This window comes from Sarcophilus harrisii, chromosome 1 (genome assembly GCF_902635505.1).
Source record: "Sarcophilus harrisii chromosome 1, mSarHar1.11, whole genome shotgun sequence".
Lineage (NCBI taxonomy): Eukaryota > Metazoa > Chordata > Mammalia > Dasyuromorphia > Dasyuridae > Sarcophilus > Sarcophilus harrisii.
Genome location: NC_045426.1, coordinates 258,343,270 through 258,368,784, shown reverse-complemented (window position 1 = coordinate 258,368,784; position 25,515 = coordinate 258,343,270). Strand labels below are relative to the sequence as shown.

The 25,515-nt window shown below is 34.5% G+C and overlaps 1 protein-coding gene across 4 annotated transcripts in view; it reads left to right on the top strand.

Annotated features, from left to right (window-relative positions):
- Window positions 1-25,515, top strand: part of SDK1 (sidekick cell adhesion molecule 1) — a 1,196,729-nt gene that overhangs the window by 797,682 nt on the left and 373,532 nt on the right. For 3 of the 4 annotated variants that reach the window (XM_031949904.1, XM_031949968.1, XM_031949836.1), the window contains 2 exons: window positions 21,077-21,188; window positions 21,833-22,023. In XM_031949904.1, the coding sequence (XP_031805764.1) occupies window positions 21,077-21,188; window positions 21,833-22,023 (303 nt within the window). Of the gene's footprint in view, window positions 1-3,636; window positions 3,731-21,076; window positions 21,189-21,832; window positions 22,024-25,515 lie in introns of those variants that run through there. The other variant, XM_031950023.1, reaches the window with a different exon arrangement.

The following is a 25,515-nucleotide window of genomic DNA, read 5'->3' as shown; positions in this document are numbered from 1 at the left end:
GTTGTCAAATTTTCCATGGCCCCTACATTCAACCCCACATGGGGTCACAACTCACAGTTTAAGAAGTTTTGCCTTATGATATCCTTAGAATTATGAGAAAAAGTATTCATTGCTCATAGGGCCAACCCGCTATAATAAAAATAATGACACCATCTACATAACCTTATACCAACCAAAGTACAAAAGAGATATTTTGTGGAGCTAGACAAAATAATAACAAAATTCATTTATAGGAGTGATAGGTCTAGTATTTCAAGGGAAATAGTATTTTTGAATTAGGAAAGAATAGGGAGCAATGTTTCCAAATTCCATTGTATTGTTAAATAGGAATGGTCAAAACTATCTGGTTGTGGTTAAAACAAACAAACAAAAAAATAAATCAATAAAAAAGAGGAATGAGAATCCAGTGAATTAAACAACTTGGTATTCAAATAAATTTGAAAATATAAAATTACTTAGTAGAAAACTCCCTTTTTGATAAGATATACTTGGAAAATTGAAATGCAGTTTGGCAGAAATTAGGTTTAGACCAGCATCTTATATTATGTCACAATAAATTCAAAATGGCTTTACACATCTTAAAAATAGAGTAGAAAATCAGATCAGCAGTAGATTTTTAAAAAAACCATGCAAAGAATAAAGGAGTTCACAAAAGATAAAATTGATAATTCTGATTAAATGAAATTAAAAAACTTTTACACTAAAAAAACCAAATTTTTTTTTTAAAGAACTTGTCAATGTGTGTGGGGAAATTATCAATTATCTCTGATAAGGTGTATTATCCAAAATATGGAGAAAAATGACAAAAATATGTTGTACCAGAAGCCATTTCCCAGTTGAGAAGTGGTAGACAGTTATCAATAGACATTTCTTAAAGGAAATGCAATCTATTAGTGTCCATATGAACGACTATTATTTTACCTCACATCAAATTAACAAATATGACACAAGACAGGAATAGTCAGGTTTGAATTTACTATGGAATGAAAAGCACACTAATGCACTTTGGACCAACCATTCTAAAAAGCAAGAATTATGCTAAGAGAATGACTAAAAATATCCATAGCCTTTGATACAAAGCTTACATTGTTAGGCTTATCTATCCCCCAAGAAGGTCAAAGAAAGAAAGTTCAATATGGATCAAAATATTCACAGCAACATTTTATTTTTATAACTTCAAAAAAGAAATGGAAACAAAGTTGATGGCCATTGATTGGGAAATTACTAAACAAATTGTGGTAATAAATGTAATGGATATTAGTACATATCATCAAAGTGTCATAAAAATGAATGTGAAGAACACAGGGAAGCATAGGAAAGTATGAATTAATGTAGAGTATACAAGAAAAACTAGGAAAACTGATGAATGATAACTAAAACATATAAATAGAAAGAATGAAAACAACAAATCAAAACTTCAAAATTAAATTCTTATAATTGTTCAATTGAAATTTGGTAACAAGAAAAAGAAGAATACACATGTTCTTTGTAGAGGGGAAGGATAAGGAAATAGAACCTTGAATATCATGTTGGATTAACTGATCTCTTGATGCATTTTCATGGTTCATAATAAGCTCGGAAGGGATTTCTGAGATTATCTGATCCCACACTTTCATTTTATAGATGAGAGGAGAGAGGTCCAGATTGGTTAAGTGCCTTGTTCAAAACCCATAGTTAATAAACTGCTGAGGTGGGATTTTAATCTAATAGTAATCGTTTATATAGGCTTGCTATGATCCATGTATTATGGTAAATATTTTATAGTTATTATCTCACTTAATCTTCACAACCATAATTACCTCCATTTTACAGATTAGGAAACTGAGCCAAACAGAAGTGTCTTGTCTAGGGTCATACAGCTAATAATTGTCTGCATACAAAATGGAACTCAGATTTTCCTGACTCCAGGCCCAATGCTCTATCTACTATATCACTTCATTACCAGACTGCCCTTTGAAATCTTCTTTTATTTTCTTACTTTAGTTTTTTTTTTTTTTAAATAAAGTTGGTCTTCCATGTTAGGGAAAATAAAGTGGTCTTCCATGTTAGGGAAAGCAATATCTATGCTGGGAAAGAAGATGACTTCAGTAAAAAAAATTTAAATCAAAAAGGTTGAGGAGAGTGGGTCACTAGTACTTTTAAGTAAAATCCCTGTGAGGATTTATGAAGTCACTGCTAAGAGTTCTAGGATGAACAGGTATAAATGAATTTTGATTAGCATCATTTTGGAAATATCCACATAGATGGAAGCACAAGTCATTTTGAGTATACTTCTAATTATATAATTTTTAAAAATAAAGACCAGGATATATGATTTGTTCCAGAGAAGTGGTCAAAGATCTTCTCCCAACTAGCTTAGCCCTTGTAATTTGCCTATAACAGACAACTATGACTGAGTGTCTAAAGATGAGAGTGAGCAGCAAATTAAAAGCAATTTCCTGATTACAATTCAAGTGTAACTTTTATTTTGGGCTTAGCCCTGCTCTCTTTCAAATATAGCTATAAGCACACAAAGTGGGAAAATAGTCCCCAGATCCTGATACACATTATCTTGCAAACTGCTAATCCAGAAGCTATTCAGTAAACCCAGAGGTAGCATTTACTACTCTCTTTTTAACCCTGGGATTAAAATAATGTTTTCATTGTTATCATAAAAAATATTTTTAACTCCTCCATTATGGTTTATGAAGCACAGTGTTATTTTTATTGTTAGTATTATTATTATTGATCTTGATCCAAAAGTTGTATATCCCTTTTAGAATAAGAGACCTACCAAGGTCTTTAAATGTGAACTTTGAAAACCTTTTTTTTTTTTTTTTTTTTTCATAGGAGTCCATTCCAGTTTAGCTGGGAAGGTGTGTGTGGAGGTGGAGGGGAGGGCAGTCCAGAGGTTAATTCTTTACAATTTCTGCCAAGAGTTCTGCAGTTTTCAATTGTCCCTCCTAATAGCCTTTGATTAGCATCGATTGACACTTGTTGGGCTTGGGCAAAGTTCCCAGATTTACATGTTTGACAAAATTATGCTACAGCTTTTCTTGTTCAATCTAAAGGCAGTCATTGCTGTACCTAGTTAATTCATTACCTGTCCTTTCCCAATACTGACTGAATTTCTTTTTATGACTACCAAATTACCCCATATTTCACATAATGCCACTTTTGGGGGAGAGGGTTGTGTTTAGACTCAACCTGCTGTAGCATACCATTAAAACATTATATTATGAATCCATTTTAGCAGCTGGGGAGGGGTAAGGGATCAACTGGAACATCTTTTGAAGCACATATTGGAGTCTTTCTCTGGAACCCAATTATGTACTTCCTAACTTCACTGTCCTTTTCATTTAGTTTCCCAGTTTCTGTTTACCACCTTAAAAAAAAGCCCTCTACAACTCAAATTGTATAGTTGCTTTTTGTCACCTTCATTTTTCTCTGCCCAGTAAAAAGCAGATGAAAATACATTCTTTGTTACAATCCATTCATTTCCAAATGTGCAAGTTTTCAAATATATTATAAATGAGCAGGAAAGAAACCACTAGATTGTTTGTCAAACTGTCATATTATTTTATTTATCGGCTCTTGTCAGGAGGAAAAAAAAGTCCAGAAGTACATTGAGATAAAAATGGAAGTACATGTAAAGATAAAATTGTAAATAGTATGTACTGCTACATTTTTTTCTCATTTTTCTTTTCTTCCTTCTATTGGACACTAAGCAAGAAGAATGGAGAGTTAGCTGGTAAGCTGCCCTCTCTTTAGAGAACAGTCAGAGCTTTTATAAAGGTGCTTTTGCCCAAATAGCACCCTTTCTCCCTGCCCTCATTCCATTGTGCCGCCATTAATGAGTCTTTCTTCCTTTTTTACTGCCTCAAATATCACCTTGGATGTTTGTGTGTGAGTCTAGCCTCACATAGCTATAGTGAATTGTTTTTAAAAGAATGAAATAGTTTGCCTATCCCCTCCCTATCAAGGAAATGATTATGATTAGGATAGAAAATTTGAACAGTTGCACAAATTTGGGTTCAAGAAATCAAATCTGTAATGACTAACATTAGGAGAAAGGACATAAAAGGTCTAGTCAAGATTTTAGAGATGGAGAAATTGAGGTCCAGAGACTATTGTGACATAGGTAGTTAGGTAGCAGAGCTTGGTTCTAAGCCCATTTCTGCTGACTGCAAATCGTATAATGTTTTTTTCCATGATTGCCTTAAGAATAAGGATAGGAGTTCAGTTAATACTTAGAATTTTCTGTCAGAATGAAAAGACATTTACTATTTTGTTTTTATCTCCAAATATTGTGGAAGACCAGAAAGACCAGTGGCTCTGGAATAAGTGAACTTGAGTTTAAATTCTTCTGTTTATGTTACCTTAGGTCAGTCAATTTCCTCATCTGTAAAATGAGAAGTTGGGCCTTTGAGATACCTTCCAGACCTAGATCTGTAATTTTATGAGACATGAAAATAGAAAATAGACGTGAAAGAAAGTGAAGGTCGATAAGTTTAATATCCAAAGAACTGCTTATATTTCTGAAAAACTGCTGTAATTGTGGCTACTGCAAGTGGATAAATTTAAATATACAAATTCAAATCTATTCAAACAGCTCTTCAGCTTTTCATATGCCTTCTTAATTTGTTGCTTTAACACCAACTGATGTTTTTGTTTTGTTGTCGTTGCTTTTTTTATAAGGCCACTAGGGTTGAGACTTCCAGGGTTACACAGTCAATGTTAAGCATTTGAGGTCAGATTTGAACTCAGGTCCTTTTGACTCTGGCCTGTGCTCTGTCCAGTGAGCTATCTAACTGGCCATACCAACTGAGAGTTTGACTAAAATGGAAACAAAAACCACAAACAAAATATGGGGGTTGTTGCCTCTTTGAAGATTTAAAATCTCCAGCTCCTCCTTCTGGTTGCTTAAAAAGTCTACAGACATGTTGCCTTTAGCTTGCTTTGAAGATCCAGAAAAGACTTGGGTCTGTTGCCCTGCTATAGACTTGTTCTTTTTAAATTAAATAGATTAAGATCATATAATCTGACTGGTTACAAAAGCAAATGAAGGAATAAAAAGCTATCTGAGTATTTTTAGGTAAAATGTCTTGGAGCTACCTCTCTCCTGTTAAAAACACTAATGATATGTCAGATGATATTTCGCAGAAATTTAAAAAAAAAAAAAAAAAAGAGGAACCAGATCTTTCTGTGCACTGAGGAAGATCATATCAACAACAGATTGAACTGCTAAGTTGTTATTTTCCTGTCTCACTAAGAAATTGTGAGAAGTCAAATTTAGAAGGCCATATCATTGTTTGACTTCAGCTAATAGGTAACAGAGAACCATTTAACTTAATGGTGACTGGATTTTCATAATACTATGTATAGATTCCTTAAGTAGCATCTCTTTCTTGGTACTCTGTTCTTTTATTGTTTTAGATTCTTCAGCTTTCATTTTAATGGCAATTATTTAAGGGTTTTTCTTCATGAGGTAAAAAGAAGATTCCCTTCCTTGCAAAATATAACTGATCATTTAAATAAAAATAACTTCAATGAGGGTACCATATCTGTTTTATATTCTCAAAATGTTAGCTTCTAGAAGGAATGAGCTGATTCTGTTGTCTGTTCTGTAGCATAGATGGGGACATTTTGGACACTCAATTACAAATTAATGTATCAATTGGGTTACTAATTGTCTTTGATTTTCTTTTTCAATCATAAAAGTATTTCAGATTTTTAAAAAAGACCTACTTTTTTTCAGTTTTCAGCTTAGCAGTTTTAGATACACAAGACCTACTCTCTTAGTTATCTGAAATTTAATGTATTAAAAACTGAATTTATTGAATTTCACATTTTTTCAAGCTTTTCTCCTCTATATTTCTCACATTCAATCCATTCTCTCAAAAGAATCTTTGAAATAATTTCATTCCTATATAATTCCATATTCAATATTAAAGTTTAGGTCTGATGACTATATATCTAAACTATTGTTAAAGACTACTCAATGTTATTCATTAGAGAACTACTTATTTAATTTCTCTAGGGCAATTTCCTCTACTGTTAAATAAAGGGGTTGAACCAGATCTCTTAAGATTCCTTCCAGTTCTTATGCAATTAAAAAAAATCAAATATTTTTTGTCATGTCACTCATCTACTCAGAAATTTATTATGATCTATCATATCAATTTTTTTAGTATATGCTTTAACATCATCCATAATCTCTGTCCTCTTCCCCAACCCTATTATGTTATTTTCTATCTCAGAACATTCTAGTTATTCTTTGCCAAAGCTTCAATTGAAGCTTTATTTCTTAGCCCTTTCTTGTTAAGCCTTTCTTTAAAAAAAAATCCTTAGAGAGGTTCTAAAGAAATAAAACCCAAGATCCTGGGAAATCTTTCTTGAATTGATGGTAATTTTCATAACAAATCCATTCTAATGGCAAAATTCTCTGTCAGGCTAGAAGTCATATAGTTATGTATGGGTTATTGGAGTACACATTTTTTTTGGTTCATTTTCAGTACTCAGATGTAAGCTAGACATGTATTGTGAGTAAGGGGAAATATCAGACAGCATTAGGATAACAGAGGGCAATATTTGACCTCATTATTTCATGTTATAGAAACAGAGAAACCTGACACTGTCTTGGCTTTAATGAAGCACACCATGACCCCTTTCCCAATTCAAGATCACAGCATTTAAGATTTCCTGAAGTAGATTTTCTAAGAGCATACATATGAAATATAGGAAACACTAATCTTTTTTAATAGGGGCAACCATAGCTGTAGAATTTTTTTTAGACATTCTGGGTTGGGAATGGGTGATAATCCTATTTTTTGGTATACAATTATTTTCTGAAGAAAGAAGTCTGTGTTCTTTTTATGAAAGCTTCACATCTTTGTTAAATGAACTAATTATATGAAATGCTATGTATGTTCAGAACATTGATGAGTGATGTTCTGTTCCTGCTAAGGCTTGTGCCTCTGTAAGTTTGCCATGCGAGTAATTGCATTTCCATGGCAAGGGGAAACCAGATGAGCCTGGAGGAAACATTGGGGGATCAGCAAGAAGGAAGCCACATGGTTGAGGGGAGATTGGAGGAGAAGATTCTGGGTTGAAAGCATAAAAAATAAGAAGTGGGTGGTGGGTAACCTATCCATGGAAACATTGTGTAAGGACACATTCAGAACATCAAGTGAATATCACTAAATTCATTCAAAAGCACCAGAATTTCACATCTTACTAAATAAAACCCATAATCCTTAAACTGGCTTTCATGGTCCCCTACAATTTGAACCATGTTTATTTTCTTTAGGCTGCTCTCTGCCTCTACCTATGATCCTGGTTCTGGGGGTTGTCCCTCATTCTCAAAGAGGATCAAAATATCACCACTATTTTGGGGTCAAGGGACATTCCAACTGTGCCTGAGCAGACCAACAGGAGCTTGGAAGGTCCTACCACAAGTTGGGCACAAATAGTCTACAAGAGCATTTGGAATGGAACTGTCTCTAAAATTGCACATCTCACATTTCTTTTATCTACTGAAATTTTGCTTTGCTCAGAAAGCAAAGCATCTTCTTTGATGTGGGCACGTTATGCTAGGTGGTCCTGTGCCAGTGTCTCCCATGTCTCTCAGTCGATTCCAAAGTTCTTCAGAGATACCTTGAGAATGTCTTTGTATTGCTTCTTCTGATCTCCATGTGAACACTTACTTGTGTGAGTTGACTTTAGCTATATGCTCTATTCAAAGTAGTCTACTTTCTCCCCCTTAAAAGGAATCCTGCCTCTGCCTATCTTCATACCTTTTTCATGTTCTTCTTTCCTTCTTAAAAGTCTCCCCACTGCCCAACTCTACCTATCAAAATCTTATTAATTCTTCAAGGTCTATTTCAAGTGTTAATTTTTCCACAAAGCCTCCTCTGATCACCAGTCAGAATTAATCTTTCTGTTTTCTGATTTCCTATAGCATTTAATGTCTGCATTTTTCACTAAATATCTAAATAAGTTCTCACATGGAACTTATCATCTGCTGCCTTGTTGTGAAGTTCTTTGTGTATATATTACATCTTTCCTACTAAATTTCTAGAGGATATTTCTACAGGATATATATTAGATATGGTATTTTTCTTACATCCTCCATGGTACATATGAAACTGGAAGTTTAAAAATATTTGTTGAATTAATGGATATTAATAAGCCTAAGAAATGTCAAATGATCTATGTTGTAGGTAAATAGCTATATCTAAAAAATATAAGTCTGATGTGGTGAAAGAATGTCTTACCCAGTACCTTCCTTTTTTTAAAAAATAACTTTCCCAATAGGGGGAGAATTTTCCAAATACATGTAAAGATAATTTTCAACAAAAATTTTTGCAAAATTTTGTGTTCTAAATTTTTTCCCTCATGCTCTTAACTCCCCTCTCCTCAAGACAGCAAGCAATCTGTTTTAGGTTAAATATGTGCAATCCTTTTAAACATATTTCCATATTTGTCATGTTGTGCAAGAAAAATCAGAACAAAGGGAAAAAACATGAGAGAAAGAAACAAAAAGATGAAAATATTATGCTTCAATCTACATTCAGTCTCTATACTTCTCTCTCTGGACATGGATGGCATATTACATCCTATGTCTATTAGAATTTCCTTGAATCACCACATTGTTGAGAAGAGCCAAGTCCATCACAGTTGATCATCACCTTGTTACTGTATACAATGTTCTACAAATTCTGCTCATTTCACTCAGCATCAATTCATGTAGCTCTTTCCAGGTTTTTCTGAAATTAACCTGTTCATCATTTCTTATAATATTCTATTGCATTCATATATTATAATGTATTCAGCTATTCCCCAAATGATGGGTATCTCAATTTCCAGATCCTTGCCACTACAAAATGAGATGCTAAAAACATTTTTGCATGAGTCCTTTTCCCATTTTTTATTATATCTTTGGGATACAGACCCAATACTTATATTCTTACAGCTGTAAGACTAATAGATCAAAAAATATGCACAGTTTTTTATAATCCTTTGGACATAGTTCCAAATTGCTCTCCAGAATGGTAGGATCATTTCACAACTCCACCAACAATGAATTAGTATCCCACTTTTTCCATATCCCTTTCAAAATTTATCATTATCTTTTCCTGTCATCTTAGCTAGGTGTGGCTGAGAAGTGTGAGATGGTACTTCATAGTTGTCTTAATTTGCATTTCTCTAATCAATAGTGATTTAGAGCACTTTTTCATATGACTACAAATAGCTTTAATTTCTTCATCTGAAAATTGTCTGTTCATATCCTTTGATTTTTTTATCAATTAGGAAATGAATTCTATTCTTACAAATTTGAGTAAGTTCTCTATATGTTTTAGAGATGAGACCTTTATCAAAATCACTGGCTGAAAAATTGTTTTCCCTAGCTTTCTCCTTCCCTTCTATAATCTTGGCTTCTTTGACTTTTTGTAAACCTTTTAAAATTTAATATAATCAAAATTATTCATTTTCTATTTCATTGTGTTCTCTAGTTCTTATACAAATTCCTCCTTTCTCCACAGATCTGACAGGTAGACTGTCTCTTGCTCTCCTGATTTGCTTATAGTAATATCCTTTATGTCAACATCATAAACCCATTTCTACCTTATTTTGGTACAGGGTGTTAGATGTTGGTCAGTGCTTAGTTTCTGCCTTACTAGTTTCCAATTTTCTTGGCAATTTTTGTTAAATACTGAGTTCTTATCCCAGAAGCTGGAGTCTTTGGCTTTATCAAACACTATATTACTATAGTCATTGACTATTACATCTTGTGTACCTAATCTATTCCACTGATTGACTACTCTATTTCTTAGCCAGTACCAAATGGTTTTGATGACCACAAATTTATTATATAACTTTAGGTCTGGTACAGCTAGAGTGCCTTCTTTTTTATTCTTCCCTGGCACAGGGAATTTGGTCTGCTTCAGGATATAACCCAATTCCATTTGAGCTTAGTGGTTATTTTATGAATTCATTCAGATGCTACTATGTAGAAAAGGTCTTCATGTGCTGTCTATGATAAACATAAGTGAGAATAGTTTTCTCCTCCATTTTTCAAAGGAAATAGAAAAATAGCATGTTATTAATACCTAAAAAGGTGATTGAGAGAAATAAATAATTACAGGTCTATATGTTTGCTATACAAAAACTTTGTAAAACTTACCTATATTGAGATTGAGTATATTCTTGATGAGAAGATTAGTAAGGAATAAGGAGGTTTTCACAAGTAATATTCTGCAATAGACTACATATTTACTATTGGCTTATCTGAATGATGAGAAGAATGAGATCCTACTGTGTTTATTATTTGTTAATCATGAATAAGAATTTAAATCAGTAAAGTTAAATTCCACTTTAAAAGCCTAACAAAGTATCTTTCATGTATAGATTGATATTATTCAAGATTCTTCAAAAGAGGTGACAAAAAATCATATTTAATAAAATAATGAGGCATTGCCAAATCTAATGATCTTTTCTCAATCTTTATCCTTCCTCATCTCTCTGCAGCATTTGACCCTTGGGTTTCTTGCTTCTCCACTTACCTGTTTGACATCTGTTTCTCATTCTTCTTTCCTGTATTATCATCCAGTCCATTTCTACTAACTATGAATATTCTTCAGGTACTCTGTCCAAGGCCTATTTCTGCTTTTAATTTATACAGTCTCACTTGATGATCTTATCTCCTCCTATAGGTTCAATTATTATGTTTATGCAGATGATTATGAGATTGATGCACATTAGCCATAGTCTGTTTCCTGAGCTCTGGTCCTACACTATTAACATTTTCATTTTAACCTGGATGCTTATAATCAACTCAAATTCTAGTCCACATCTGATCTCATTATCTTTTCCCCTGAGATCCAAATCCTCTTCAGAGTTTCCTGATTAACCCTCACAGGTACTGCCTTCCTCCCAATCAATAATAGTCCCATCCTACTCCACTCTTCTTTCTTTCCCTCACCTCACATGTCAATCAGTTTTAAATTTTGCCACATTCTTTCTCATCTCTGTCCATTCATTTCTACTCAAATGATTATCCATTACCCTTGTTAGTCAGCTAAGTGCTATAGGAAATAAAATGGTGACCTTGGAGGCAGGAAGCCCTGAGTTTGAATCCTGCCTCAGATAGTTACTGGCATGATTAAAAATCAAATTAGTTTCACAAGGCTTTTTTGTTTGTTTTTGGTTTTGTTTTTTAAGAATCAAATGATGTGAAGCAGCTAGATAGCACAGTGAATAGAGCACCAGTCTTAAAGTGAGGAAGACCTGAGATCAAATCTAGCCTGAGACACTTATTAGCTGTGTGATCTTGGGCAAGTCACTTAAGGCCAATTGCCTCAGCAAAAAAAAAAAAAAAAAAAAAAAAAAAAAAAAAAAAAAAAAAAAAAAAAAAAAAGGAATCAAATGATGTAACATCTAAAAGTACTTTACAAAATTTAAAGGGTTATATAAATGTTAGATATTATTCTTCAGGCTCTCATCATTTCTCATCTAAACTACTGAAATAGCCTTCTGTTTGATCTTCCTTTCTTATCTCTCCTCATCCTAACCCATCCTCCATATAGCTGACAAAATGATTTTCCTAAACCTTAGGTCTGACCATATCATTGCAGTACTCAGCAAATTTCCGAGGCTCCCTATTGCCTCTGAGATAAAATACAAACTCTTCTGTTTGGCATTTAAAGCTTTTTATAATCTGGCCACTTCATACATTTCTAGTCTTCTTACACATTACTACCTTGCACATACTTTAGGTCTAGACATCCTGACCTACTTGTCATTCCTCACACATAATGCTTCAATTCCCAATTCAATGTCTTTTCACTGGCTGGATGCTTTTTCTTCTCACCTGCATCTATTGGAATCACTGATTTCCTTCAAGACTCAGCTCAAACTCCTCTTCCTCCTCCTCCTCCAAGAGCTCTTTCCTGGTTCACCCAGGCATTAATGCCTTTCAAATTAAAGTTACTTTGTGACTGTTTTGTTTATGTTTTATGTATGTGGGTATACACACACATAAATATATATACATATATTATATGATGTATGTGTGTATTTATCTAGGCACCTAGATAATAGAATGAATAAAGCTCTGAAGACCCAAATTCAAATCTTGCTTTGGACACTTATTATTTCTTGAACCTGGGAAAGACTGTGGAATGAGTCCCTACATTTTAGTCACTGCCAATATCAACAGGTGCAAATCATCATGATTCTTAATTTATATACTCAAATAACTAAATAGATCTAATCTCATCCATTTGAATATTCCCTCTAATAATATAGATCAAGATCCATTTGTGCTGTCCATCTTTCACTACCCTTGTCCATATCCCCTAAAAGGATTTCAGCTTAAGTCCTGAGCAGACTTTTTCAAGCATTTGCCACCAGTGATGCATGCTAAACAGAGTACTTCCCCAAATAAATCCTACACTTTTCTTCCTCTGCCTCTCCTTCTCAATATAAATTGTTGCTATCGAGTCATTTTTTATATATGTCTGATTTTTCATGAACCCTATTTGGGATTTTTAGGCAAAATACTATAGTGATTTGTGATAATATAAATATTCCACTTGAAATCTTATCCATACATTAAGGTCTAGTCTCATGATTTCCCCCAACTGGAATAGGATCTCTTCTTCCTATGAACTAGCAGAATTTTCACCGTTTCTCAAGACATATCTTTTTATATCATTTAGCACCTGGTTCAATGTCTTGCATGTAGTGAGCATCCAGTAAACACTCCTTGAATTAGACCATTTACGACCTCAGATCTCATCAATATCCTTTTTAAAGGTTTAGGTGACCTGGTTCTATCTGTATGGTTCCACAGCTTAGCACAATGCATTGCGTGTAGTAAGTACTTAATAAATGCTTATTGAATTGGATTAGCCAAATCACTAATAATAATTATTATAGTTAGAATTTATGTAGAATTTTAAGGTTTGCAATTACTTTACATATATTATCTCTAAGTAAGCTACATATTCCTAAATGCATTGAGTCAGTACTTGGCATTTGTAGAAAAAGTGTTACTCTTAACAGGTAACTGACCAAGGATCAGAGCCTCGTCTTAGACAAAAAGGACAAGGCTTACAGTTTCACTGCAATGAAGCTTAAGAAATTTGATTAAACCACTGCATGATTTTCCTTTTTCACATTCAATTTGCTGTGATCTGTAAGATCAGTGGTTCAGGTTAACTCTAGCTCTGAATTTTTGTCTTGGTAGGTAAAACTTGACATTCTTTAAATGCAGTTTTTAATTAAATACCATCTCAGTAGTTTCCCCTGTCCCCATCTTCATTCTGTAAAGAGGTTCATGTAGAGTGAAATTGACTAGGATTAGGAATCTATTTCTGTGCTGCAAACCCTTTATTCTGAGAACTACAAAGAAACCTTGACAAAGGAACAAACCTCTCTTACTATAATGCTGGCTTGTCTCACTTTGCAGCTGGTTCTGCAGAGCTCCTCTTTTGATCCAGTGTCTCTGGAAACTGCTTACTATATATACTGAAAAACAGTTTGGAGAAACTTTAGTTAAGAAAGTTCTAGGACAACCTAAAAAAATAGGAACTTGGCTAATTAAATTGTATATTAACTGAGTTTCAACCCAAAAGAAAAAATTTTTTCAAACCAACCTTTTTGGAAATATATCTAAAACATACCTGTATCCTTTTTTTTTAAAAAAAATGTTATGATGGTGAAAATAGTTGCATTTCTTATAATGCAAAGATTATACACTGCCTCAGGCTCATCATTTTGAACTTCATTTCTCATTATATATAAAGATGAACCAAGATCACCAAGTAGTTCTAGAGCTAGAAGAAACCACAAAAGCTATCTTATCCAACCTCTTTGTTTTATAGACAAGAAAACCCAAGATACTAAGAGTCAGAAATGAATGGTGTATCCTCATGACTTCTGAGAGTTCTTCCCACTATACCAAACTGCTTCCCTGGTTGGTTTAGTTATAGAGAAAATTTAAATTTAATTCAATGAATAAATAGAATGAATAGAAATAACATTGGTGACTCTTTTATCATCCATTTTATTTTTTCACTTTCACTTTTAGAATTTCAAGTTTGATATTTTATTGGGGGGTTTTAATTTGTTCTTTTTCTTAGCTTTTTTTAGTTGCAAACCCAATTCATTGATTTTCTCTTTCTCTATTTTATGCAAGTAATCATCTAGAGATATAAAATTTTCACTTATTACCACTTTGACTGCATACCACAAATTTTGGTATATAGTGTCGCATTATTGTCATTCTCTTAGATGAAATTATTAATTGTGTCTATGATTTGCTGTTTCATCCATTCATCCTTTAGGATGAGACTATTTAGTTTTCAATTACTTTTTGATCTATTTTCCACTGGCCTTGGAAACTAAATAGTCACACTATTCCTTGGAGTTTTAATTTTGGAGTCTCAAGAGGTATTCGATGAATTCTTTCAATGTCTATTTTACCTTCTGATTCTATGACATCTGGACAGTTCTCTTTGATAATTTCCTGAAAAATAATGTCTAAGCTCTTTTTTTATCATGGTTTTCAGGGAGTCCAATAATCCTTAGATTGTCTCTCCTAGATCTATTTTCCAGCTTAGTTGTTTTCCCAAGTAGGTATTTTACATTTTTTCCCATTGTTTCATTTTTGGGGGGTTTTGCTTGACTGATTCTTGATGTCTCATTAAGTCATTCATTTCCATTTGTTCAGTTCTGATTTTTAGTGAATTATTTTCTTCATTTACTTTTTTATTTCTTTATGTATTTGTCCAAATTAAATTGTTAAATGAGTTGTTTTGTTTGAGTTGTTTTGTTCTAAGGATTTTTTTTTCTGTTTCACAAATTCTGTTTTTTAAGGAGTTATTTTCTTTTTCCATTTCACAAATTCTGTTTTTCTGGGAGTTGTTTTCCTTTTCCATTTTGTCAGATCTATCTTTTAATGAGTTATATGCTTTTCCCTTTCACTAAATCTATTTTGTAGTGAATTTTCTTCAGATAATTTATGTGTTTCCTTTTCTAAACCCTCTTGCAAAGTTTTCATTGCCTTTCCCCATTTTTCTTCTAGCTCTCTTTTAAGATCCTTTTTAATTTCTTCTAGGAGAGCCTTGTGTGTTGGGGATCAATTTATATCACTCTTTGGGTCTTCATCTGGATACGACCTGCTTTTAGTCTCCTCAGGGTTTGAAATCTGGTTTTCTCTTTCACCACGAAAACTACCTATGGTCAGCATTCTTTTTTGCTTTTTTACTTGTTTTTTTTAATGTTGAGATCTGCTTTTAGGGCACAGGAGGTTATCCAAGCTTCTTCTACAAGTGGCAGCAGCTGTGCTGACTAACTTCAGGTGCTAGGTGAGGATGGTCAGGTCCCTTGAAATTCTCGTGTTTCAGGGAATTTGCATTTGCATTGGATGTTTTCTAACTTTTCTGCTGATGTACTGGCTTGCAGCCAGTGTAGAGAAGCCAACACTGCTGTAGATTCCTCTCTGTAGATTCTCCAGCTCATGCATCCACACCATCTTGGGTCTGCCCTGCCTGGACTCAGCATCTGTGCTCAGCCCATTTGTGCTTAGCCCACCTCCCTCTGTGCCCAATTGAAACATACCTTTTCTGGGGATCTTCGAATTTATCTTCTGCTGGCAATTTGCTACACTCCCGATATTCATGGATTCTGCCAGTCTAGAACTAATTCAGAGGCTGAATTTGGTAATTAGTATGAAGGTTGTAGGAGAAGGTCAGAAAGAAACATGTGTCTGCTCTGCCATCATGGCTCTGTCCCCTACAATTCTTGAAATTAAGTCTCAAAGCCACCTGAGTTTGGAAAAGTCACAAGATTACTCACCCTCCCAAGAGTCACTCAATTTAAAGAATGTCACAAAACAAACACTTTTCTTCTCTCCTCATTGTCTCCTCAATGTTTCTTTGTTCCCTTCAGTCAACACTCAATCATCTCCTGATTCTTTTCTTTATTAAGTAACCATGTGTCTTAATTTTTTCATCTTGTTTTTCATTTCCTCCAAACCAATTAATAAATTGGGTGATGACCAAAATTTGGGGTTCTTCACTGTGGAAAGCCTTGAACCCAGTTTGTTTTGCAACTATATGCACTGCTAAATAAACTGTTTGTCTGAATGGTCCTTAGTAGGGCAGCTAGGTGGTCCAGTGGTTAGAATGGTAGACGTGAAGTTTGGAAGAAATCTTCCTCAGTTCAAAACTGACCCCAGATACTTATAGCTGTTTGACTCTGGGCAAGTCATTTCACCTTGTTTACCTCAGTTTCCTCATTGGTAAATTGAGCTGGAGAAGGAAGTGGCAAACTACTCCATTATCTTTGCCAAGATAGTTCCAAATGGGGTCACAGAAATTTGAACATGACTGAAAAGATTGAGCAGTAACAACATAAATGAACCTTAATATACATTGTCATCTTATGAGTTCCCTCTCCCTTAAAATCTACTCTGGAAAACATTTTGATTAATAATTATGGATAATTGAATTTCCATTCATACATATCTATGCTTACCATCTGTTTTTCTTTCTCCAAGAGTTTTCAGACATATCACATGTATTTTATTCCTACTTACTTTGACATTTTAATGGGGGGAACTATCATTTCAGATGTTAGCAATACCAATACCTTAACATGGTTGTGTCATTTGACTAAAATGCATTTATGATAGATACCTTGAAAATATGAGATACAGTGTTTATTGAATTAAAATGAAGTAAAATAGCACTGAATTCAACATCATTAACATGATTATATTATGAGTATTCCTTAACCTACTAATGATCTGTTTTCCAAATATTTGCCTTTTTATAGTGCTTTTGGAATTTGTAATTCATTTTCCTATTGCATCAATGTTACAAGTTACCATCAGCCAACAACACTTATATAAGTGGTGAGATAGCCAAATTCACAAGAACAGGCTGGAAAAATATAATCCCTAATATTTCCTAGAAAGTGGGGAAAGATTTGAATGAAGGCCCTCTCATGCAAACTAAGTGTGAAGCTACTCATTGCCAGAAATTTGTCCACCAAATATTGAATTTTTCAACCACAGCTCTTAGAAAATTAAAGTGTTGCCATTTGTATTGGCACTAAGGATTCCTACCAATCTATATCAATGAAACTACAACCCTTTCAGAGTATCAGTCAGTCGCTGACCTTTCTTTCTGTATTAATAGCACTAGGAAACATAACTACTATTTTTAACAGTGTTTCAGGGGAAATCTCATTCCGTGTTCCAATTCAGGATTTTGTAGACCATCTGGGCATCCTTTACAACCTTCTTCTGCACTAGCCACAGAGGCTAGAGCAAAAAATGTAGGTGTTCAAGGAAATAGGAAAGGGACTCCTGGGTACATCTAAGTTTTTAGCAAGTAATGAGAAATCTGGATCTTTCAGGGGCAACATTCTGGATCTTTGGCATTGGCACTAGGAGATATTCAGGGCTATGGCAACAGGTGGTTGATACACTTGGTTGGTAGCAAATAGCAAGGATACGAGGAAAGAAGGTAGAGTAAAAGTGAGAAGGTCATTTTAAGAAGGTTCAGTAGCTGAGAAGGGATAATTCTATAGGTAAGGGAGTTCCTACATCCACTCCAGTAGGGAGGTGAGTATCATTTGGGGTGGCACATATTCATTAATCAAGGAGTTTGAGATTTACTCAATCCTCATTATGGGAGTTTAGATATGTCAAGATCATTACTTAATTGACTCCTTTTAAAATGTCTTTCTCTTATACCTTCTAAAAATAATATTGGATCTTGACCTACAGACAGTATAATTTTCTTCAGACAGCTTGGTTTTGGTGGGGGAAGGGGAGAGGAGTCAGAGGAGGTCCAAATCTGATTTCTCTCATGTAAGGTATTCCTGCTTATGAAAAATCAGGGGGTGGGGCTCAGAGGAGTGCAGCTAAATTGCTCAGTGGATAGAGAACTTGCCCTAGAGTCAAGAGGATGTGAGTTCAAATTTGGCCTCACACCCTTGACATTTACTAGCTGTATGATCCTGGGCAAGTCACTTAACTCCAATTGTTTCAAATTGTCTCCCCCCAAAAATCAGGGGGCAGCTGAGTGTCACAGCGAAGAGAATGCCTTGCCCAGAGTTAGGAAGACTCATCTGTGGGAGTTCTAATCGAATTCTAACCTAAGGTGTCTGACTCCAAATCCAGAATATTCTTTTTTATAAACCCTGCTACCTATGCAGGTCAATACCTGCTCTGCAAGTCACCTGTGGTCTGGGGATGTGAATGAGTTGAACAAACAGCCAGCAGGTATTTCAGGAAGAACTTGAACCTAGGAAAATGAGCTGTTAGCTATTATTTCATAGAAGAGAGGGAAATTTTCACTATTTCTCTGTGCCTGCTATCTAAAGATATAGTATCTCCTGCTTTCAAGTAGTTTGCCATCCAAATACTAATCAGTCCCAATGTCGTTTAACTTCCAGATCAGATGAGATCTGGTGTATTCAGGGTTGTATGACCTCATAATCTATTAAATACTTTTAGTACATTTGCTGGATTATATGTTGCATACATAATGAGACAGCAGGACATAGTAGATAGAGAACTGGCTATGACATGAGGAACACCTGGGTTCAAGTCCTGCCTTTGAAACCTAATAGCTGGCAATCCTGGGTAAATAACTCAATCCCTCATCATCTCTGGCAATGAAAACTAAAAACTGCCAAGTGGTTGGTAAAATGCACTGGCAAAAGGACTTTCCTTGCTAGGACTTCTCTATTCTCATCAACCATAGGTCTGTGTCTGTCTTCTCCAGATATTGTACACCTAATAATAGGGCCAAAATTGAGCACCAAGCCTTCTATCCCTTGTTTTAGCTTAATGTTTGAGTAGCAAATGCTAACTTTAGGTGAGGTTTGTTTTGAAAAAGCTGTGCTTGTTGTTTGCCCTTCGTTTCTGAAGAGGAGCAGTGAAGTTAAAGTACAATGTGGAGCAGGGCCTAATTGTTCACTGCCCAGGCATCTTTCTAAGGAAAACTCGCAGGGGTGAACAGGAAGTCAATAGTGCTGGAGGATGTGGCACCGAGATTCTGAACGGCTGCACGACCATTCTCCTCTGTGACTAACAAATGCTGAGCAGGGTTTTCCTGTTTTGTCGCTGCTACTAAACAATGATTAATGGCAAATTAGTAGCTCGTTCACTGACCTCTTAGCACCCGCTGCTGCTGCTGCTCTTCACCTCACATAACTATTTGCAAATATTAGCTTCTAGGTCATCTCCTCTCATCAGTGACTTACACAGGTGACAGGCAGGTTGTTCATCTGATTAGCATTCATTTTACATGCTTTGCCCTGTTGTGAATGGCCCTAAGATCACTCTGCACTTCTCCTTAGAAATTTGAAAACCAATCCATCATGCTTTATCATTTCATAAAAAAAATAGAGCTCCAACAAGAAAAATCACTAGAAAGCGTGACTCTTCAAGGTGTTTCAATATGAAGTTTCAAAGGATTGATTGGCTGTTGATACAACTAGCTTGGAAGAGAAGAAAGTGTGAATGTCCCAATTCCTTCTTGAATAGTGGGGTGGAGATGGAGTGAGGAACTACTAACCAAAAGGAATCCGTTTTATGTGAATTTGCATTTATAAAAATTTGTATAGCTAATATATTATTGCTTTGGTATATTCATTTAAAATGCATGCAAACCTCTAATGTGAAAAGCATACACTGCTTTGCCAGTGAAAGAAAGAATACAGAGAGCTGTGGGAAATTAGTGTTGAAAAGAAGCCAGTATTTTATCTTAGTGTGGTCTCCCAGTGGCTGTAATCATGTCTCAGGCCCAGCAGGGCAATGCCTTTCATTGGCTGGTTTCCTTTTCAGCTCAGCCATAAATGGTGACAAGCCTCTTCAGCAGCAAATATTGGCTGAAGTCATTTAGATTTCCAATAAATTCATTTCTCTTCTTGATACATTAACATTCCTTTATTGAAATTTTTGTTTTTAGAAATGGTTTATTAGTCTCTTATTTGAATTAAATGAGTGTTTCTTTCTGCCCAAACAATTGTTATATATACTGTGGGTGGATAATTTTGCTGTTTGTATATATTAGAAATCTAAGAGAGCAGTCTTTATTTTTTAAATGATTGTCTTGTCACAAGATTAATTAAATTATTTATAGTTTTGGTGCCTTGCAAAGGAGATTGAGAATTGAGTCATTTACTTTTCTGATAAGAAAAGGGGTTTAAACTGCTCTGATATAATACTCTGTTAATTGAACATATTTACCCCTAGGGGACCAAATTTAAGCATTAAATATGAAAACTAGCAGCTTCTTATTAAAATAGTTTGCACATAAGATAAAACACAACAGGAAGGGCTTTAAAACATAAAAAAACAGTAAGCATTTGATTTTTTAAATACTCAGCAGTTTAAAACCTCTTGACTACATAATAGGTTTTCTTTCTATTAGGACACAGCCCTTTTTCTCCACTAGGGAAACATTCTTGTGAGCTATGTGTTCTAAATCAGAGGAGATTGGATGTACTTAAGAACTTTGCTTATATAGTATAATGAAAGCCTTTGAAAATGACCATGCTCAAGATCTCCTATGAGAAGATTAATTAATCTCCATGATAATTTTGAAAGTGTAAGATTTTTAGGTTTCACAAAAGATTAGTTAACAAGATTTTTCATTTGGAATTTTCTAGTCATCACTGTTTCTTAAAGTGGTTCGTTTAGAAGTGCAGAAATTTGAGATTATATCCACACAGATATGCCCTCTAAAGAAGCAGGTCACAACTCCTCCAGGGCTCAATAGATAATCATTATGAATGGCTGTGACCAAACGAAAGTAATTAACTAGTGACCAGCCCTCTAATGAGGAGCTTCTTCAGGTTTATCTAGACTGGCCCAACACAGACAGACATCTAGACTATGGAGTCAGAGTCAGTAGCTAAGCCTTTCTAATTTAGAAACACTTGCCATGATGTTTGCCCCACTGACAGTGCCTTGAAGAATCCAGAGGACTGCAGAGGACATCAAAGCAGAATTTTATTTGAGTAAATACTCAAGGCATTTATATGAGCTTTCTTTTTTTCTCCCTTATAGGTGATATTGACACACCTGCTATCATGGCTCCTGTCATTGTCGTCCCTCCAGGCAATACAAGCGTAGTGGCAGGAACCAGTGAAGTCACATTGGAATGCATAGCCAATGCAAGGTATTGTGGGGATAAGGGACAAAAACCCGACCATTAATTCTTCATTCAGTAGACAGTTTGCTCTTTTTGCAAAGTTAAAGAATCTAGTTGCCTAACTACATTATGAACCTAGCATTATTTTTCCTTGCCCAAATGTGGGGATAATATACATACTTCTCAGTCTGTGTGTAGGTTGTAATGGAGGTTCCACATGTGAACTTTAAGGAAGGAGAGAGGCTCAAGCCTTACTAACAAAGAGCTGATTTTTTCTCCTTTCTGATGGTGGTGTTCTCTGTAAAATAATATCATCTCCATGATTGAGTTTTAATAGCAATGCCTCCTGTACAGTTAAGTTCCGCAGAAGTGCTTCTTTAATATTTAATATTCTAAAAAAAAGCAAAACCAGCAAACCAAATCATTAGGACTTCAGCTTCATTGCTGCAGTAATTACCCATCCTTATTCAATAACCCTTGAGGTAAGTGCAGCTTTGCTTCATGACATAAGGAATGTCGAGTTATATCAGGGATTTACACCCAAATGTCCATTTTTCATGCAGTTGTGGTACTTTCTTTGCTGAACGAACAAGTACTGAATAAAATGCATTTGTTATTGCTTGTCACCATAATTCAGAATGATAATCAGTTAATGACTTTTGTCCACACAGACCTATTGAAGAACTGAGCATGACTTGGAAAAGAAATGGAGTTAAAATTACTAATGGACTCCACAGTTTGGGAAGACGACTTACTATCACTAATCCAACATCCTCTGACATTGGAATGTATATCTGTGAGGCTGAATTAAGAGGAACTGACTTTGAGCCATCAAGAACAAAAGCCTTTCTTTCTATCATAGGTAATACCAGTGACAGGGAATGTTATCTACCACTATATTCACTTATAGTTAAAAAGTATATGGGAAGTACAAGAAAAATTAAGGTTAAATATGTATTTCATTGACCTTATACTTCAACTCCTTCTGAGGAAATGGAACAGAGGGGGTAAAATAGGGTTATCTTCCAAATTAATTCAATTATTCTTTTCCATGAATACAAATCTATTAAATATTTTATAGCAACACACTGATGTTATTCTTAATACGCCAAGAAATTTTAATCATAAAGCCTATGAAATACAGTAGTAAAATCCTTATCACACAATTCTCATATCTTGACTTTTAATGCCATTAAACCTTGATGTGAAGTGTAATTTGTACTTCTGACTTTCAGATTGTCAATATTCTTTTCCCTACATCCTTTTCCTCCCACAGAAAAAAATTTATAGGAGAAATACTTGATATTGCTTCTTGCTAGACTAGTAATAGAGTATTGAAAACAGAGATGCTGCCAGGGAAATGGGTTAAAAAATACCGAATTGGGAAAGAAAGGGGAAAATGGCTCTCTTCACTTATAAGTAAAGAGTACTACCGTTGTCGATGTTATGCAGAATCTACAAAAGCCTAAAGTTCCTAGAGAACTATGTTGTCTACAGTCACCAAAGAAATCTTTAATACATCATGAGATGTTCATGAGACTAGGTACAATTGTGAGATAGTTGATTTCATTTTCCCATTATTCTTAATATTTTTACTGAAAAATTTTTAAGGTGCTACATTTAATATTTCTCATAATCCCTATCTCTTTCGTAGCTTTTTCTCAGTGCATAGTATGACAAATATAAAGCATCAGCTAGTCTCTCCTTCACTCCCCCCAAAATAAAGTAGATGATTACTGAGAATCTAATACTAATAAAGGACTGGGTATAATTATGATAATCTTTATTCACATACCTTCAAGAAGCAATAGTATTAAGAATAGAACATTGCCTAAACAATAACAGATTATCACATGATTTTTTTGTTAAAACAGTTTTTTTTAAAACTAATATTTTCTAATAAATTGTTTAAGTAAACTTATCAGTATTAACATAGTGTTTCAGACAGTTTGCCTTTTTTTAAGTATGTCTCATTTCCTTAAATCATTGAAAGAAGTGTATTACATATGAAAAATAACCAAATGTGACACTGTGCAAAACTGTTATCACTTTTAAAATTAAGGCTGGAAGTTTTAAAAGTATGAGAAAAAGCTGCTTTTGAACCATAAATCATTGTTGAGTCTATACATGAGATATGAGATGGTTCTTTTAGTGGCTGTTCTCATGCATCCACTAGCTATTGATATGAATACTATATTTTCATTCCAGGCAAAGGCATTTTTTTTCATCAGAATTGATCTGTAACTATATCAGAATAACACATTATAAGTTGAGCCAAAATTAAAATTTCCAATCTGTAAATCTTCACTAGATAGTCTTTATTATATTAAAACATTTTGGGGTAATTTAAATAAGAGAAGGAACTTATCTCTCTGTAAACTAGCATGCTAATTTCAGTCACAATTCCTTTTTTAATATTTAAAGTCTGTCATATAAACCTCAGTATTGCAGTTACTTCCAAAAACCAAAGCAAATTGTTGTGGATTTTTTTCTCTAAAATTATCATCTCTCAATGTTCTCTCTTTTAAATGTGCATGAATACATGCCATTTATTTATGGTAATGATTTAATTCCTTTTCTTGTTCATAAGATTTTATTGTGACAGGTGTAATTTTCTGGCTTGCTGTTAAGTTATGCCTCAAATAGCTTAGAAAATTATCTTTCTCACTTCAAAGATATGGGTTAGATTGTAATCCCCATATCCAACAGTCATTAAGGGGAGACACCTCAAAGAACTCTTATGCCTTATGCCCTGACAGTCTAAGTTGGGCTAAAGTTGGGAAAGGAGCCATCATCATAAACAAGTCAGTGAAAGAAAGCAGACACAAATTGATTACCAATTACTTTTATTTCACCCTGATAAAACCAGATGGGGTAGCTAGGTGGAGCTGTGGATAGGGTGCTGGATCTGGAGGCAGGAATCCAAATCCAGCTCATACACTTCTCAGCTGTGTGATCCTGGGCAATTCTCTTAACCTTATTTGCCTAAGTTTCTTCATCTGTAAAATGATCTGGACAAAGAAATGGCAATCCATTCTAATGTTTTTGCCAAGAAAACCCCAAATGGATCGTGGAAAGTTGGACACAACTGAACAACAACAAAAGAAACAGATAATCCTGTTGCTATTCTTTTTTTTCTTTTTAGCTTAAGTCAAAAGATAGGAAGCAGCTTGGTGAAGAAAATAGTGTTGAACTAGGAGTCAGAAAGATTTGGGATTAAATCCTACTTTTGACTCTTCCTAGCATGGCAGGTCACATACTCTCTCCAAGCCTGAGGCAACTACAAAGGATTTTAAGTTATAGATGAATGGCAATTTGCATCATCGGAGAGCATTTCTTTTCCCAGATGTTAGTTTATTAATAGAGCCCCTGCTGTTCATTTTTGGAGTTCAAAATATATCATGAATCATTGTTTGACCATCAGAGAAAGGTATTATCCTGCAAAATGCAAATGAAATCCCAATGGAAAGATTCTTATTGTTGGTATATCCCACTGAGTCCAGGTGCTTTTTAGCTTGAGTCTGTCTTAGAATTCATTTCTGTTTATTTGAGAAGCACTTAAGATGTTTCATTTGTCCACATATATAAACTATAGAAAAAACTGCACAAGCTAATTATTAACATTTTCTCACAGTCATATAAATGAACTGTAGGCCAGTTTACCAAGGAGCAGAGTTAATTGAGAAAATAGCAAGATGTTAAATTTGTAGAGCAAATGTTTATAAAGAGAGAAACCTGTTGTAAATATTTTAATTAGTACTTACCATCTATGGTATTCGAACTAACTATAGTTTCAGGAATGTTTTGTAAGGATACAAATAGTTCAGCTTTTAGTGGAGAGAATTGGCAGAGAATTGAGAAAAAATAAAATAGAATGAGACCACTTCTCTTCCTTTTTTATCTGCTATTCTGCATTTTTTGTATTCCCTTCATTCAACTCTTTCCACACATTAGGATCTTCCTATTTTATGACTTCTCATTGACAACACCATGGATTGTTGAAGAACAAAAACCAAGAGAAATGGAGATCCCTTTTTATGTTAAGCTCTACATCTGTAGCAGATCTAGGCCCCTAACTTTTGACGTATTTGGGGAGAAGCTGAAGGGCCTAACTAGGGCTAATTGGCACTGTCTTTGGTGATCATGTGGTTCTTGATATCAGTACTACTTAAAATGGTTGCTTCCAGTCAGCCAGCTATCCTAGAAAGTCTGGAACAAGGGTAGAGACAGAGTTCATTTTTGTTGATATTTCTCTTGAAACAGAAAATGTAATTCTCAAGTACTTTGAGAGCCATTAATAGATAATTCCTAATACTACATGAGGAAACAAGGAATTTCCTTGGTGCTCTATTAG